The sequence below is a fragment of the Colias philodice genome, chromosome 26 (assembly GCF_061535455.1).
Source record: "Colias philodice isolate Cphi_HAF_F1 chromosome 26, ilColPhil1 Martin Lab GWU primary, whole genome shotgun sequence".
NCBI classification, from domain to species: domain Eukaryota; kingdom Metazoa; phylum Arthropoda; class Insecta; order Lepidoptera; family Pieridae; genus Colias; species Colias philodice.
Genome location: NC_143111.1, coordinates 7,041,159 through 7,059,000, shown reverse-complemented (window position 1 = coordinate 7,059,000; position 17,842 = coordinate 7,041,159). Strand labels below are relative to the sequence as shown.

Sequence of the window (17,842 nt, the reverse complement as noted above, 5' to 3'; positions counted from 1 at the left end):
TACTAGATTACAAGAATCACGATATAGTATCATTATAGAATAGAAGAACGTCATATCATATTTATATTAAATGATGAAATTCACACTCACGATACAAACGCTTGAATCATTCGATCGTTAACATTATTACACTATTAATCATGTAATTGTTCATTACTTCCATATTTATTTATTTATTTATTTATTTATGGAACACACAACAATAAATACACATTACATTATATTATATAGGATGACATTATCTAATTAATTGTATCTTATGTATTTATCAATTATAGGTGTACACAACATTCACATTAATAACACTTATACAATTAAACATAATAGAAAGAAAAACATAATCAATATACTAAATTTTTATATACTACTGGAAAAACTGTGAATAATTTGATGCTTATACTGTGCGAGGGATCCGAAAAATATATCAAGATCTGGTAAGAGCATTATTTGTTGGTTATAAGTAGCACACATTCTCGATAATGGAGCATGTTTGCCTAGGTTAGTTTTGCAAACTGGAACACAAAAAAGGTGATTTACCGGTTTTCTGGGAAGGCGATACGGTATCTGAAAAGCGATGTTAGAAATAATGTCCTCGCAGACAACAGCACCGTTTACACATTTATGGAGAAATAGTAAATCGTGTAATTTGCGACGGTCACGTAACGAAATCATTTTAAAAAAATCTAAGCGTTCACCATATGGGCAGCGATGTGATATACCACGAGAGGTAAAAGCCAAGTGTCTCGTAAAGGAACGCTGAATAGATTCAATACGCTGCGAATGTACGGCATAGTAGGGATTCCATACCACACAAGCAAACTCGAGGTGACTGCGAACCAGAGAATTATATAGAACTATTTTAGTTGATGTCTTAAAATGTGAGTCATGTCTTTTAATAAAGCCCAACATCCGTGCTGCATTTTTGATAATATTGTCTAGGTGAGATGTTAACCTAAGTCCGCTATCTAAAGTGACGCCAAGATCCACAATTTGAGTATTTTCAGTTAGTGCAACATTTTCGATATTATATTTAGAATGCAGTAGTGATTTTTTTCGCGTAAATCTTATGTAAGAACATTTTTTGGAGTTGATGACCATATAGTTAGCTTTACACCAAATTGCTATGTTGTCCAAATCATCCTGAATAGCATTTACGTCTGATAAATTTTCGATCGATTTATAGATTTTTAAGTCGTCAGCAAAGAGAGCATAGTGGCAATGTTTGATGCAGTCAGAAATATCATTAATATAAGTAAGAAATAGCAGTGGACCCAAGTGGGACCCCTGTGGGACTCCAGATGTTGCAGTAAACATACTCGACTTAAAACCCTTCACAACCACTTCCTGCGATCTATTATAAAGGTAAGATGCGAACCATTTCAAAATGGAACCTGATACACCGTAATTCTTTAATTTTATGAGCAGTGTTTCATGATCAACCTTATCAAAAGCGCTGCTGAAGTCCGTGTAGATCGCGTCAACTTGGCCTCCGTTATCCAGTACATTCGTTATGTCAGACAAGAATTTCACAAGATTTGTTTGGATAGAATGACCTTTACGAAAACCATGTTGATGTGGTGATATAAATTTATCCAAGTAACGAGTAACTATAGGACAAACAAGAGATTCAAAAACCTTTGATAAGGTTGATAAAATAGTGATAGGTCTATAATTACTAACAATGGTTTGGTCACCCTTTTTATATACTGGCACAATCTTGGAAAACTTCCAACGCTCGGGGAATATACCTTGTTCGAGAGACTCATTGAAAATATTAGCTAGAGGAGAAGCTATCGTGACGGCTACACGCTTAAGAAAAATGGGTGGGATAAGATCCGGACCAGCACCTTTGTTAACATCGAGTTGTTTTAACTTTGCAAGAACCTCCTTTTTGGTAACATTGAATTTGGAACAAGAATCATTATAGCAAGTCATTTTACTCGAACAGATTGGAAGCGCTTTTATTATTGGATTAGAATATATGGATGAAAAATGAGAGGCAAAGAGGTTCGCAATGTCAGGACCGTTTTCTGCGGTAAGATTGTCGAGACACATAACAGACGGTATTGATGATAGACAATTATTTCGCTTACTATTAACATATTTCCAAAATGCTTTACTATCTCTTTTGATGGCTTCTTCAATTTTTTGTTTGTAGTTTTGATGACAACGTGAACTTATTTTTTTGCATCTTTCTCGCAATACATTAAACTCAAACAGATCGCGGGGGTTTTGGAACTGTTTATACTTACGCCTTATTTTATCCTTCTCTTTAATGATACGAATTAAAGCGGGAGAAAACCAGGGAGGATATTTGCTTTTTTTAATGTAACTTTTCGGTACATGATGATCAATTACGCCTCGCAAAACATCATAAAACAGCTCCACCTTCTTATTGATATCATTAACATGTAGGAATTTAGAGTACCAATCAATATTTTCCAGCTCTCGCACAATATCATCATAATTAGCCTTAAAAAAGTTATAGCTAACAAAGTTATTACATCGCAAAGTAGAAGGTACGTTAGATTCGACACACAACAAAAGACTAGGATGATGAGGATCTGGCTTAGTCAATATATCAATCGCCGAGGATACGTTACAACAAGAGATATTTGTCAGGGCTAAGTCCAACATTTTACCATTGTGATTAAGAACATTATTAATTTGATCAAGATTATTAATGTTTATAAAATCAACAAGAGCACATTCCACATTACCGTGATACTCAATTGGAACCATTACTTCACGATTAGTACAGATATTGACCCATTTTATATTACCCAAATTAAAATCACCAAGAATTATTACGTTTCCCAATTCCTCTATAACATTATTAGCATTTAAAATAAATCTTTGAAGAGCTTTGTGATTGGTTGGAGGTGGGAGGTAAATAGTACAGATAGGAACATTTTTTACAACACCGTCAATTTCGATTATAACATTTACCCAAAGATCCTCGTATTCGGTTTCGTATTTCAATAGTCTAGAAGACTGAAATTTTCGGGAAACAGCGATTAGAACTCCACCTCCATCCAACTTAGCATTCCTATTACAATTGCGATCTCTACGATATACAGTATACCGGGAATCAAATATCTCACTGTTAGAAATATTACATTTCAGCCACGTTTCACAAAAAACAATTATATCATATGAGTTTAATACTATATTCTTAAATACTTCGTTAGTTTTTGTCCTAAGTCCTCTAACATTTTGATAGTATATGTTAACCATTATGAAGATAATAAAAACCGTCACATTCATACATTAAACAATAATATTAATACAAAGTTAAACCATTTTCTTAATACTATCTAAGCAACGGATCTGCAATGCCTGACTGGTTTCATTTTTGCGCACAAATATTTTTCCATTTCGGACCCAAACAAATTTATAGTTCGTTTCTTTTGCCTTTAATCTAGCAGTAGCATGAAGAATTTTGTTAGCAGGAGTTAAATGCTCAGCAACATAAACTGGCTTATTAGTACCACCAATCCCCAGATGATGTGTACTTAATTTATCATCACTATTACGTTTATTATATTTTTGCACCGCTGCAAGTAGGATGTCGCGATGGCGGGGGCTTCTTAATTTGGCAACAACAGCACGCGGCCGACCATCATCTTTATTTATTTTGGCTATGCGAGTTACTTGCATTATATCATCGTCCTTAATATCGGCATTCACTACTTTAGCCAGTTGGTTCAAACAATTCGAAAGATTTTCACTACGGTTTTCAGGAATGCCATTAATTTCCAAATTACTTTCACGTAGATGTTGCTCAGTGTAGGCCAGACGACTTGTGAGATCTTTAACAGTAATCACCAAGGTAGCATTTTCTTTCGTTAGATTAGTCATTATGTTATCATTTTCCTTTACGCGCAGTTTAAGAGCTTCGTACTGGTCGTTTAAAAAAGTAAGTGATTCATGAAAGTCCGAAATTTGTTTTGTTAACGTACTAAACTTGTCACACGCTGCTTTGGTGACAGCATTTTGTATCACTTCGGTCATGTCGCTTTTAAAGGAATCCAGTATTTTTTGCAAGCTCGCTTCAGTCACAGGGTTGGAATCATCACTAGCGTTAGGTCGCGACCGGCTTGAGCCTCCCATTTTATTTCTAAGCGTTATATTGCTATCAGCTACGTGTGAGCTCAAATCGTCGCAAACTGGCTCTTTTAGTATATTTCGGATAGGCGTATTTGTATTGTCAAGCTTGGGTCGTAGATTAAGACACGCAGGACATTTCCATGCCGACTTTTTTTCGGGTAGCATAGCAATAAACCTTTTATCACTGGTCCCTGCACATTGTAAGTCGTAGACCGAGGAACATAGAGAACATCTCAGAGAATGCGTACCCTTAACAGTATTATGACACCCAGCACAAACGTTAGACATTGTTCAAAAAAAAAAAAAAAACTTTTAATTTCTTGTATAAAATTAATTGTAATATTTAGTATGGATAATTAACTAATAAGTGTATAGGTTAATTAAAAAAAAATATATAATAATGAAAAACACAAAAAAAAAAATATCAAGTACGGCTAGGGTTTGAACCAGCATCTATTGGACGATTTATTGTAATACACTGCACAGTTACTTCTAATAGCTACGAGCACGGTTACACACTTCTGCGAAATTATTAGTCTTATTCGACGATCGATCGAAGTAACGAAACAAAGTTTTTGTATTACCCCCGTGATAATTTTTTCTTTACGATATCAAAAGTTTAATCACAAAACACTATTTCATCACGTTAAAAATTATTAATATAGGTTCCTAGTTATAACAATGGAATCCAAATTCACTTAAAACAATTCAACAATCACTTTAATCTTCTTTATGTTACTTGTTTACGGAACATATGTTCAACACTAAAGACGATTATTTCCAATCACTTTATGATCGATAGACTGTACGTAGCGTTAAGATAACGTTTACACTTGTTAATTGCTGACTATTTTACTATATTTCGCACTTGTGCTTCAACAAAACTTAGGTATTCTATTTTTAAATTAAAAAAATACGGAGACTAATTGTAGAAGTGTCAACTGTCAAAAAGAAGATATTAATTAATTCTTGAAAAGCGTGTAATTTTATTAACATTAAACCTACCGTTCTTAGAACGAATTCCACGCTTCTGAGTTAGTTTCTACAGTTCGATCGAAGGAATTGTAATAAATGAGAAAGTAATATTACGATGGATTGCGAAATAAAAAAACTGCGTACTTTCTCAGGGCTAAAGGTATGAAAGTAAAGGTTAACATTCATAAAAAATTCTTAACGATATTCTAAAATTCTGGTCAAATTTGTGTCTAAACACAAGTTCCGGGTGGAAACAGTACACTACAAAAAGACCCAACCGATTGAAACTCATCGACTCTTCACAAAAACGCACTAAAATCTCTATTTAAAAAAGCATTTCACCTTACAATTTCCTTTAATTTTGAAACTGAAGTGCACACCGTTTATTATTTTGTAAACGGGTTATAGCGTGACAACTTTTAAACAGACTGAAGGTTAACCGCATTATTGAGCTTACTTATGAATCATTTTCACTTTTGTTTTTACAATTCTACGTGCTCTATATTTGTAATAACAGTTGTTGTATCTAAATAGGATACCGTTTGTTATTTATATTTTTTTTATTCTGTTAGATTTGTTTCATACTGCTTCATTGCTAGATATCGTTTATGATTCGTAAATGTATATACACACCATCATCCAGATACAGAAATAATAGAAGCAATAACCTCTCGACTTACTAGATTTCAACTAAACCCGTTCAAAAATGTTTGTATGACACAGTACCAAACTAACCTCTATAACATACAAACTTCCAGATGTATAAAATCAATAGAATTATAAACATCAATGCAGAAAGCATCAAATAATCAAAAGCAACACAACCATAACACATCACAATAAAATCAATTATTCAATACACGCGCAGGTCAAAGAGCGAACTCCAGACAGATCCAGGCCGTAAACCCTAGCTTTGTTATCGATCAATTGACGTCAAGAGAAGGTTATCTGAGATAACAGCACTTAGAGGTTAGGTCACATAGCAATGTCAAAAGTGACGTTCCGTGCTGAATGCAAGATTAAGGAAAACTGCCACTATTTCGAGGTTAGGAATTTTTGATTGACACCAAAAGTTGGTCGGTCAGATATGTATCCGTTTTGTAGAAACTTCTCGTTGTAAAACTGTTCTTGTACATCGATTTTTGATTAGAAAAATCACGTACATAAGATTGTATATGAATGGAAATCTAAATCCTACTATAACTTAAACCAGACTGATGGCCAAAATTCTTCGTAAACTATGCTTGAATAAGGTCAACGATTGCATAGTATTAAAACTGTTATTCTTTATTCAAAACACGAAGCATCTAAATATACGCGAATAATTAACCAGAAAATCGTGACAGATGCAAAAACGCTCTCAAAATAGTTAACATTTATCGTTTTAATCTTAGGAATGATAACTAAGTTACAATCACGTATGTCACAACTAATGCAGATGTCTGATAACGGGATTCTCGGTACAGTGGACGTGATGTATTTAGCTAAATCCGAGCTAAATAAGAGTGTTCGCGGAACGCTGCCACGATTCAGGAATTTAGTACACGGATGCCATTTCGCGGTTAATTACCAAAAGTATAAAACAGTTGGATATGTTCATCTCCAAGTTTTATGTCCTCAGACTCATGCCTCTAATTTATTCTCACAGAATTTGACAAATCGTGTTAGTTAACATTGATATTATGATAAAAAACAACTTCCACAGTTTTTTGCCTTCATCACCTTGCAATTTAATCACGTTTGTACCGGTGTACATGGTTTTCGGAAACCAAACCAGCCATGTCGATGTTTTTGTATCGCAACATTATGTCTTTACAATTTTTTATTGGTGCCTAACGACAAACGTTTTTGAAACTTTGGCTATTGTACATAAGTAAGATGTAGTAAGTGTCAACAGTAATAAGTACCGTGATAATCATGACGTTACGGCGATGGATTAGCAAAAAATAAAGGAGAAATACTCTTGTAAAATGTACAAAGGCGCTATACGGATAATTCTAAGAAAAATAGACAAAACTCAGACACCATTTCAAGATATAATTAAATGCTTGACACGGATGTTTTTTGGTTCTATTAATATAATTAATGGATGGTACAAGGTATTAATTGTGTAAACACACTATCTTTCAACGCGGGCCCCATTACCATATTCATAAAAGCATTAAAATTTATAATTATCTTATGAATAGTAAGATTTATCATTGCGTACTCAATTGGAAACAATGTGAGCACCCACTTATCTGTTATCTCGCTTATCAGAAATTCCTTTGTTATCTGTGGGCTATAGTCTTAATGCTTTCGAGTATACATTATAGATAGGTGCCCATTAATTCGATATCATCTATTTTTAATTGCCGTGAACCGTCGAGTGGACTTGGGGAATTTTTTGGAACACGAAAGTGGAATTTATGTAATGAACTATATGAATAGAGTTTCAATTAAAATATATGATTTGACACTATTTCTTTCCAGGTATACTAGTGACTATATTTTAATTTTATACAATCTGAATCAAGAATAAAATATAATAATATACTCTTTTAAATAGATTATCGACGATCCGAACAATTCTGAATCTTTGTATTATAATTTGCGTCCAAGTTTTCTATATATCTTGAGACAATAGTTATGGGTTTTCTTATATTTATCAAACAACTCATTATTATCTAGCATGTTTTCTTTGATAAGACCGAAATTTGTCACAATGCGAAGAAGAAGAAACGCAAAGAAGCCATTTTAATCAAGTGATTTAATATGAAGTCTAGTGAGTGCAAAAATTTCAGTCAAATTAGTTATATTACTTCATGTACATTGCTTAGTATCAGTTGACCCAAATACTTCTTCCGTTAGGTACAAAACGCTAAAACAATCATAACAATATTTGTGTTAATCTATGACGTCAACGAATTCAAGATCAGAACTGCAAACAGGTTTGAGAAGTAATTGTTGAAAGAGGATTCTAACAGAAACTTAAGGCTTACGTTTAGTAAATTTATTTCACACTAGAGGAATTAAATAATTAATATAGTTCAAAAAACTCCCTAAACTCATGCAAATATTGTATTGTCACCGATTGATAAGCGTACAAAGTTTGAATTAAATCTGTCCGTCTAATGTGGGTCAAAATCGGTTACATACAAACATACAGGTGAAGCTAATAAAAGCGTGTAAATAACAATGAATTCGAAGTTCTAGAATTAAATTACACTTTCTCATGTTAGACGGCTACTGAGATTCTTGAACTGAAAGTTTTAATGAATTTTTAAGTGAAATTAAGAACAGCTATCTAAACTCACAAAGGAATGGGTCCACCACTTTCTTATCTGATTAGTCCTTAATTTTTAAGTAGTGAAGTTTTAAAATGTTTTACGTTAATCGGATAAAAAGAAAAGCATTATAAGTGAAGATTTTGTCATTTAACCCTTAAATAAATTTCTACATGTATTTTAAGTATTTAAACTTTACCAAGTTTAAAGCAATGCCATAATTTTTAGTACTGATAAACCTATTTTTTTTTTGTTCATGAATAAAAAATACATAACCACTTTAGCTCTTTAATCTCTTTACTTCTCCAGGATTGATTGTATTAAATTAGAATTAGTTCTAGAACTCACCTCCAAAGCTTCTTGGGCGGTGTGGAGGTAGTCCCTCAACATCGCCTCTTGTATGCTCAGCCATTCTAACCTCGGGTCTTCCAACTGCGTCACCTCTGTTAACAATAAGTGATGAAGATTAATAGAATTCATCTTTTCTACCATTGCTTTTTTTTATATTTACTTACAACGTCAATCGAGAGTAAAACAACTATGTACTAATAGACATTAACAATAAGGTTCTTGTTTTTTATCGTTGCATTTGTCAATCGAAATTTTGAATTTTTATGAATTTTAGGTTTAGAGATATTTATTTCAAAGAATTGCTCTCATAATGAAAGACCAACTTAAGAGATTTGGAGAGAGAAATATTCCTGCCTTAAGCAAAATATAATTCAATATATCAGAGCCATGCTATAACCTCATTGTATAGATAATAGGTTACCCAAAAGCCATATACATTATTGCTTCAATAGATCATTCATGAACACAGCCTTACTATTCACTCAAGTAGATACTTATGAATTGATAACATGAAATTAACTGAAGATAATGACGCAGTGTTATGGCTACAATGTAAAATAGATGAATGCTCCAAACAGACGCAATTTTATTGAGTTCATAGTATGTTATATGCGGTTTCTATAGTTCCCAGATATTGTATCTAGGATGTTCTATTTGGCTGAATCAGACAATAATTGCGTGAACAATTTTATATGTGTTTGATTTAAATTGATAACGGAAGCAGAGTTTATTGACCTGCCTATAAAAATCCAAACTAAATAATAACTAGAAATAACAAAATAACAAAACAGAATTGTCGTGAAAGTTCTAGTCCACCAAAAAGCATTTCATTGAGTTTGTAAATGCATAATATTGTCGCAAAAAACACGTTTCATATACAAACTATAATATCGATATGTTAAAGTACCAGCGAACCTTGATTCCGATAGTTGTGTTGAAAGTTAATCAGGTTGAATTCGTTTGCATAATGCATAGTTTTATTCAAAGTGATATAAACACTGAACATTCTGTTGGTGTAGCGATTATGGGATTTAATCTTTAAAAGGATTGTTTAACTGTGAGTTTAAATGCAGGTACAAATATTTGTGCAATAGAAGAGAAAGTTGCTGCTAATTGTTGTAATATAAGTATTGCAAACCTAGAAGTGTTAAAGTAAAAACAGCACAACCCGACCAAAACTGAAATAGTACGGTAGTAGAAGCAAGATACTACAGTCTCACAATAATATTAAGATACAATACGCGTATTACCAACCCAAAAAATTCTAAGCTAACAAGCCAACAAAAGATCAAAACCTGATTAAATAAAACACACCATTGCAATCCCAAAGGATTTCATTGAAGGCAAAAAACAAACGCAAGCGGCGCGACATATTTTCCTATCAACATAAACTCTTATTTCTATGTGGCTAGTTATTTCGAATGTTGAATTGAGAATCTGGTACAACCAGTTTACCCACATATTGGCAATATTTGCGTTGTTGTTTTAACCTAGACACCGCAAAATGTTTAACTAATGTTCAATATAGAATGGAATGCGATATCGAAATTGTTTTCTAGATTTAAATTTTAAATTGCCTATATGTTATTCCCGCTGTTTCAGTACCGTATAAATAGCGTTTAACTGCTACGAGATTTAGAATACTGTTTTAATGTTTACTTTATAGAAATGTAATCGAATTTGGTAGAGTAGTTTTATGTATTCTATTACACATATCCTCTTCTTCTTTACCTATTTTATATTGACAAGAATTTTGATCAGTCATTTTTTATAAAGAAAGTATCTGTCTAAACAATGATGATACAAACAAAGATTTCCGAATACATTTATGAATGTTCCCAACTGCTTGTGGGGTCCTATTTTAAAGTTTTTCCCAATAAATTATACGACTTTCACGAGCTGTCATTCCCATCACGTCCGGATTAACTTCGATATAGTTTATTATACTTGGTGATGGTGGATCCTTACTGAATTATTATGAGATACGTGATTTTTGAACGCGCTTAGTGTTTTGTGGCGTTTTGGTTAATCGAGTGGAATGGGCTGATTCCGATAATTCAATGTCGTTTTTATAAACTTTCTTAAAATGTTTCATTCTAAAGTGGCCTATGGCTTTGTCCTAAATGTTTGTATCTTCAATAAATCCGGCTGATAACTTCAACAATGATAATCGTTCAAATGTTTTAATCATCATAGACTTACGATTTAGCAAAAAATATATTTATAGCATTCTTTACGATAACGCGTTTCGTAAAGGCTAAAGAATTTAAAGATCAGCAATAATTCGGCTGACATTTACAAAAACATGAAATTTGTAATATTAAGTATAAAATAATTATTCTCGTTTCTGATGATTCAACGTGCATTTATTAACAAGTAACGGAAGTTCGCTCTGCGAATTAAATACAAAGACATCAGAATTAGATGATTCATGCGTTGTTTTAATTAGGAACGAAAGGCGACATTTTTAGCTTCACAATTAATAAGGCTAGACTGGGAATTAGACAGTGATGAAACAATGGATGGATGTAAATATATCTTACAAGTTATATTCAAATTAGGATGTTTGAGATCTTCATACTTTCAGGATGGCAAGAAGCGTTCATTCTTATATCAACTCACTAGCTGTGCTCCGCGGTTTTACCCGCAGTGATCCGCTCCTGTTGGTTTTAGCGTGATGATATATAGCCTATAGTCTTCCTCGATAAATGGGCTATCTAACACTGAAAGAATTTTTTAAATAGGACCAGTAGTTCCCGAGATTAACGCGTTCAAACAAAAAAAAACTCTTCAGCTTTATAATATGTATTAGCATAGATAGATTGACACTACTAGAATTTAAAGACTATCGAATTTAAATAACTAATAATTAACAAGATCTTCTATATAACCATAGTCATAGTCTTTATAACCATGAACTATATAAACGTAATACCTTACTATAGGATCAATTCTTCAATTATTGAATTCAGAAAGCCATATGAATTCACGAATCCACACACCATTCAATCGATCTAATCTGTTAGTGGCAATCACAGTGGCCTTGCGTCCAGAATTGAGAGCAATAATTGGAAGATCACCGCACTTGATGTCACGCCGTGCCCGAGTGACAGTGGTATGCTGGCTGGATGATTGAACTGAACTTTGGATGCGGTTTTTTGCAGCTTTGAATGAAGACTTGTAATGGATGTGACCAAATTTAGGTGATACATCAAATTTAGTGGATACCGAAACATTGACATGATTTTAAAGGAGCAACTACGGAGTTTCTTGGAGATTCTTCTCTGTAGAAACTGCTTTCCGAATCGATGGTAAATACTAACTATGTTATCACGATTCAAAAATGCTTTTAGAAGAAGTCTTATTGAATCATATTTAAATATTCGGTTCCACTTTAGTTTCTTTTACTTATAAGTTATAGTACGGAAGTTTGTTGTTCAGACTTTAAATTTCTTGTCGTAACTCTAAGATAGCTTTTAGGCCAGTTGGTAAAAAAATAATTAGAAGCCATATTGTTCAGTTCATTTTATCCTTGATCCTTGGTGTGTAAAAATATTTTATAATACTTTAACATAATAAATTACCTCGTAAATCTCATTTGAGATAAGCAATAAAAAAGGAGAACTATGATTTGAGAAGGCAAGATACAATTTCACGTCGTAATTTTAAACGCCAAGAATTCCTGAGCATAGCAAAATTAAAACGCAAACTTCACGAGTATAAGGATACATACTAGATTACTGATAAGGAACGAGAATAAATTGCAAAATGGAGGAGGTATTTGATGTAATAGTATCTCGTGTAGTCATGTAACATATTCTAGTTTACCACTATTCAATTTACATCTTTAATTGTTTAAAATTGTTGTTATAGACATGAAGAGTTTGTTTGTTATCATGAACGCGTTTATATCAGGGACAACGGGTCCCATTTTTTAAAAATTAAATCGATGTAGGGTATTTACTATTTACCCATAGGAAAGGTGCAATGCGAGCAAAACTGCGGGACACAGCTAGTTAATTATAAACGCAATAAAGTATATTTCTGTCAATTAAGATGTAAGAGAGCAATGGCATGCAGTTAGACACTGTTAGCATTTTTTACGTTGTAGAATTAATAAATATTATTATGTTTAATGGTGAAATAATGATTTTCACAATTACCAACATATCAAGAAACTATTACGTTAATTGTATCTACGTGTTTATTAATTGTGATTTGAGCATTTAATTTAGGAACTGGTTACTAGAAGATATTGTTTGTAGCAAGTTTGTAGTAATTCGTTTAAATTGCCATTTATTTCTTAGAATTGGTAGAAAAAATGTTAATCATCGCTATCATTAATGAAATAACTTAAGCACATCCTGTATAAACTTATGAAATAAACCGAGCATTAATATAATACAGATTCTCACATCGAAACGCAATTATTTCATGTTCTAGAAAACGGCCAGGCCTACATATTTGAAACCCATCAAGATTGTATCTCAATACTGGGAACGAGTGTTTTAACTTATATTTATAAGGCATGAAGCGAAAAATGTGCCTCGGGCTATAACTTATGAGCTAGAGCAAGCTGAATAATTACGCTAACGACTTTATGCATTAACTATGAATAATGATCTGCATCTTTTAGGTTAGCTGCATTTTAGCGAGCGAGTTTCGACACATTTTGTAACTTATAGATTTTAAATAGATTACATTTTTATTGTACTTAATTATGCAATTTGTGTTATTAAGGTTTTACAAAATTTAATAATGCAATTAGAAGCCAAAATATTTTCAAATAATAGTAGAGTAACTTAAGTTGTTAGCTATTGCAGTGTACCTATAAGTACACTCTTTAACCAATAGGCAATAGTACGTTATCTAATAAAACCATAGAATTAAAAAAAATACTTTTAAGTTTCAACTGAACAACCGATTATACATCCATACTAATATTATAAATGCGAAAGTAACTCTGTCTGTCTGTCTGTTACTCAATCACGCCTAAACTACTGAACCAATTTGCATGAAATTTGGTATGGAGATATTTTGATACCCGAGAAAGGACATAGGCTACCTTTTATTGCGAAATATGTACCACGGGCGAAGCCGGGGCGGACCTCTAGTTACATATATTTTAAACGTCACATCATATTTATTGAAACTACTGAAAATGTAGAGCTGGAAAAAAAGAACTTAAAATCATATTCGTATCAAACACCATCTTAACCATCAATGGTAGAAACAATCCTGTCAAAAATTTGGTAATTTTTGTAAAAAAAAAACAGACGATAGTTGTAACTTCATTCCAATTCGAAAGCACTTTTCAATTACATAAGGTACAACAAACGGTAAAGTCATTGTCAACACAACAGTTACTTCAGCCTACAATTTATTCAACACACTGTAGTATGTACTACAGATAATATAATACTATATTATTACCACGTTACTTACGATAATGGCAACTATAAATGTAGGGAATTTACATCACTTGCTCGATTTTGTGTATCAATAAATATACATAACTGTTATGCCTCGTTAGTCCAGTAATTAAGGCGATTTAACAAAGGGAAAGCTTCTCGCCTTAAAGTGTATCTTCGATTTAAAATGTAGATATTAAAACTATGACCGTTAATTCAATAGTCAGGAATATAATTGCACTGTATTTCGATTTACGTGATTATATTATGTAGTAGCTACTAGTAGATGTTATTGTTATTTTAGAAAAGAATGAAGTCGTACTACTTCTTTTAGCTAAAAATGTTATTTACATAATTTATTCATTAGTTACACACATAAATAATGTTTTATTTAATATTGTTTTTTTATAAAATATAATCCGCTTTTATGTTCTCACACAGCCCAAATAAATAATATCAAGAACTCATCACAGATCAATATGGCCATTTTTATTGCATTTTTATGAATATCTTTTTAACCTAATTTCTTTCATTTTCACAGTTTTAATCGATTGCCATAAATCTATCTTAATTACAATAATGTTAATTTGTGAGATTTTATTCATTTTATGCAAAACAAACCTAGAACTAATTTTTTTATAAAAGATGGATTTGACATTATACATACTTAGTTATATTTTTTTTTTATTTAAAAAATACCTGTTTAGATATATAACGGAAATTCAAGAAAAAAAAAGATATTTCTCCACGAAAAAAAAATTACAACACTGATATTAAATTCATACTACAACACTTCTTTTAATTTATCACATTTTTGTTACAAAAAATTAATTGAAATACTTTTATTAAAATAAAAAATCTTTTTAATATTCAAATGAATGCACATCGCGATTTTATCGTAATTAAGTAATATATGCACAATGTGCATAATAAAAATAGTATTTAATTAGCATTGAATATATTAATTTTTAAATACTAACCTAGAGTCAACGATTCTTCAAAACATTGGCCTCGAAAAGTAGAGTGAAAAAGTTATTTCTTGAATACATTTTATCTGCCTGTCTGTGTGTAAAGGAAAAAGTTCTAAACTGGGTAATTCAAAAACATAAAACAGGAATGCAAGTAGGTAACCTGGCCCTTAGTAATTTCTACATTCAATACTCTTTCCTAACGAATTTAAAAAAATTGAATTAACGAGAAATAAGTAAACAATAGGTACACAATTTGTTTTACAAATAATATCAAATTTTCTAGCCGTTTTGATAGCTAAAGTATTACTTAAATTCGTCAAACATCTACGCCACTTTCATTGGCTACCAATTCAATCACCTTAAAAACCCCCTAAAACCAAATCGATCGACGCAATAGATAGATTTATACACGCGACCCTCTTTAATTTAATGTTCTTGATGATTCACAGAACCAGTTTATGTTTTCGATATAATTAATATGGAATTTCACAAGCTATGAAATTTAAAACGGCATTTAAGACGGAAAAAAACATACAACTTATTGTATTGTAGCATGCCTGTCGAATACCAGTACGAGAACAAAAAGGTAAGATTTTTTCAACAACCTGGTAATTACTGGAAACCTAGATAGCTTGCCAATTAGTGAAGACATTGATTTTTTTCGATACATTGTTTTCTTAACAATCACTCCATTTACCAGTTGGAATATGGTCCAAAGATTCCAATCAAGTTCATACAGAATAAATATCTACGTTCTAGAACTTTCTACGTTCAGATATAGTCAATCTTCCGAAGTAACAATCGAAGTAAAGCCAATACATACTGTTGCTTGTAACCTAATCTATATAAATAAAACTCAAAGGTGACTGATATAGTGATCTATCAACGCACAGCCCAAACCACTGGACGTATCGGGCTGAAATTTGACATGCAGGTAGATGTTAGGACGTAGGCATCCGCTAAGAAAGGATTTCCCGAAATTCTTGCGGGAAGGGGGAAAAACGGAGATGCACGTACAAAGTCGTAGGCGGGAGCTAGTCTACAATATAAATGCTGCAAATATGTAGTTAATCTTCAAAGGCTACACATCTAACGATGGACATGAATCTAGTTGCTCAATAATTCATCCAACATAGCGTAAACACCACGGGCCTTAATATAAGCCCCCCGTGTCGAGCATTTTTCAGTCGCCATTCGATTCGTTAGTAAATTTACTTCGAGCCACTGACAATTACTCGGTAGGAAACATTGCTTATTGACAGTTCCTATAGATCCTACAATTTCGAGGTCCATTGGGATATGTGACATCTGTTCTCTCCCTATCTAATCTGCATTTACTAACTAATAGCATCTTCTACATATTTTATTGCCGCTTTCATAACTTCTGAAAGTTTTACAAATACTTAATCCTTCAAAAACTGTCAAATAGGTTATCAGGGACATTATCAGCAAACGATGACACCGGCTATAGGCCTATAGTCTTTAAATTGTTAATGAGATCAAACCCAGAATTATTTACAGACAGAATAGTTACCATGCTGATTTTTCAGAGGTTACTGTAATACTCTATGTTACTCTACGTCTCAAGTAAAAGGCAATAAGGCGATTATTTCAGTAATTATTCCGTATAAATAATGATTAGGTTATAGGCACTATTAAATCAATTTAAATTCTTGTGCTAGCAATAAGTGAGTCAATATAATTTAGTATTTACAACGTATACTAAGTAACAGTATAAATACCACAGTACAATTTGCAAAATTTTAGGATATCGTAGAGAAAAATCATATATATGTAAAAATGTTATATTTAACTTCCAAGGACACTGCTACTGTCACTAATTTCATGTTTTTCGTAAACTGCGATGTTTTACCAAAATAAAATTTTTATTTCCTGCAACAATATCACGTCACATGATGTTATTGTGCAAACTTCTGTCTAAAAATAAAAGCAATTATCTGTTCTAAGACTATTTTCAATTTAATCCTTTCTTTTTCATAATTATTTACCGGTATGTAAGCCTGTTATAATCTAAACTCCTAAATCAGAACAATTACAACTCTAAGGTATAATACATGCATAGGGACAAAATAAAGCAAGCAAATGATACTCACGATTGACATGGTTGATGTAATATGGCCCGATCTGAGGATCGTAAGCCTCTTCCCAACCCAGCGGCAGTTCATTGCCGATGCAGTCCGCGAACGACTGTGGCTTTGTGTATCTGGAACAATCAATGTACATCGCTCATATCGATATCATCGTACACATTATTCAAGTAATTATGTAACCCAATTATTGCCCTAATGGCTTCCCATACAGTCAGTTCTCACGAAAGTTATTACTCCCCCGTATCATTAAAGAAACAGCCAAACCCTATGATTATACTTTCGGATAATTTTGACTAGTTAGTATACTGTAACAACAGATTCGTGTTTACATTTGTAATGTATTAAATTTTATCTCCATTGTGGCCGGTTTCCCATAATCATTATGTTATTTAAAATATCTCAACACCTGCATACATTTGGTTTGTAATTTGACCCTTGCTATTTTACTCGGAATGAATACAAAAACGGCTGATATTAAACATAGTTTCCTCATTTCATGCAAAGTATGTTTCGTTCAAATATTTGTATAAACAGTCACTAAATTCTGAAGAATCTAGTTACGGTATAAAAACTTTTTATATCCTGTACGAAAACCTTTTAGTTTATCTGTATATAAGGTTTCCTCTTCAATTATATTCCTACAAGAT

General features: G+C 32.4%; 2 protein-coding genes across 2 annotated transcripts in view; one reads left to right on the top strand and one right to left on the bottom strand.

The window, feature by feature from the left end:
• Positions 1-17,842, top strand: part of LOC149476987 (protein FAM114A2) — a 180,548-nt gene that overhangs the window by 144,798 nt on the left and 17,908 nt on the right. The gene's annotated exons all lie outside the window — the stretch shown is intronic.
• kibra (WW and C2 domain containing protein kibra) overlaps positions 1-17,842 on the bottom strand; it is a 70,509-nt gene that overhangs the window by 44,365 nt on the left and 8,302 nt on the right. The window contains exons 2-3 of the mRNA XM_089711434.1: positions 17,199-17,308; positions 8,700-8,794 (exon numbers count right to left, since the gene is read on the bottom strand). Of these exons, the coding sequence (XP_089567560.1) occupies positions 8,700-8,794; positions 17,199-17,308 (205 nt within the window). The remainder of the gene's footprint in view (positions 1-8,699; positions 8,795-17,198; positions 17,309-17,842) is intronic.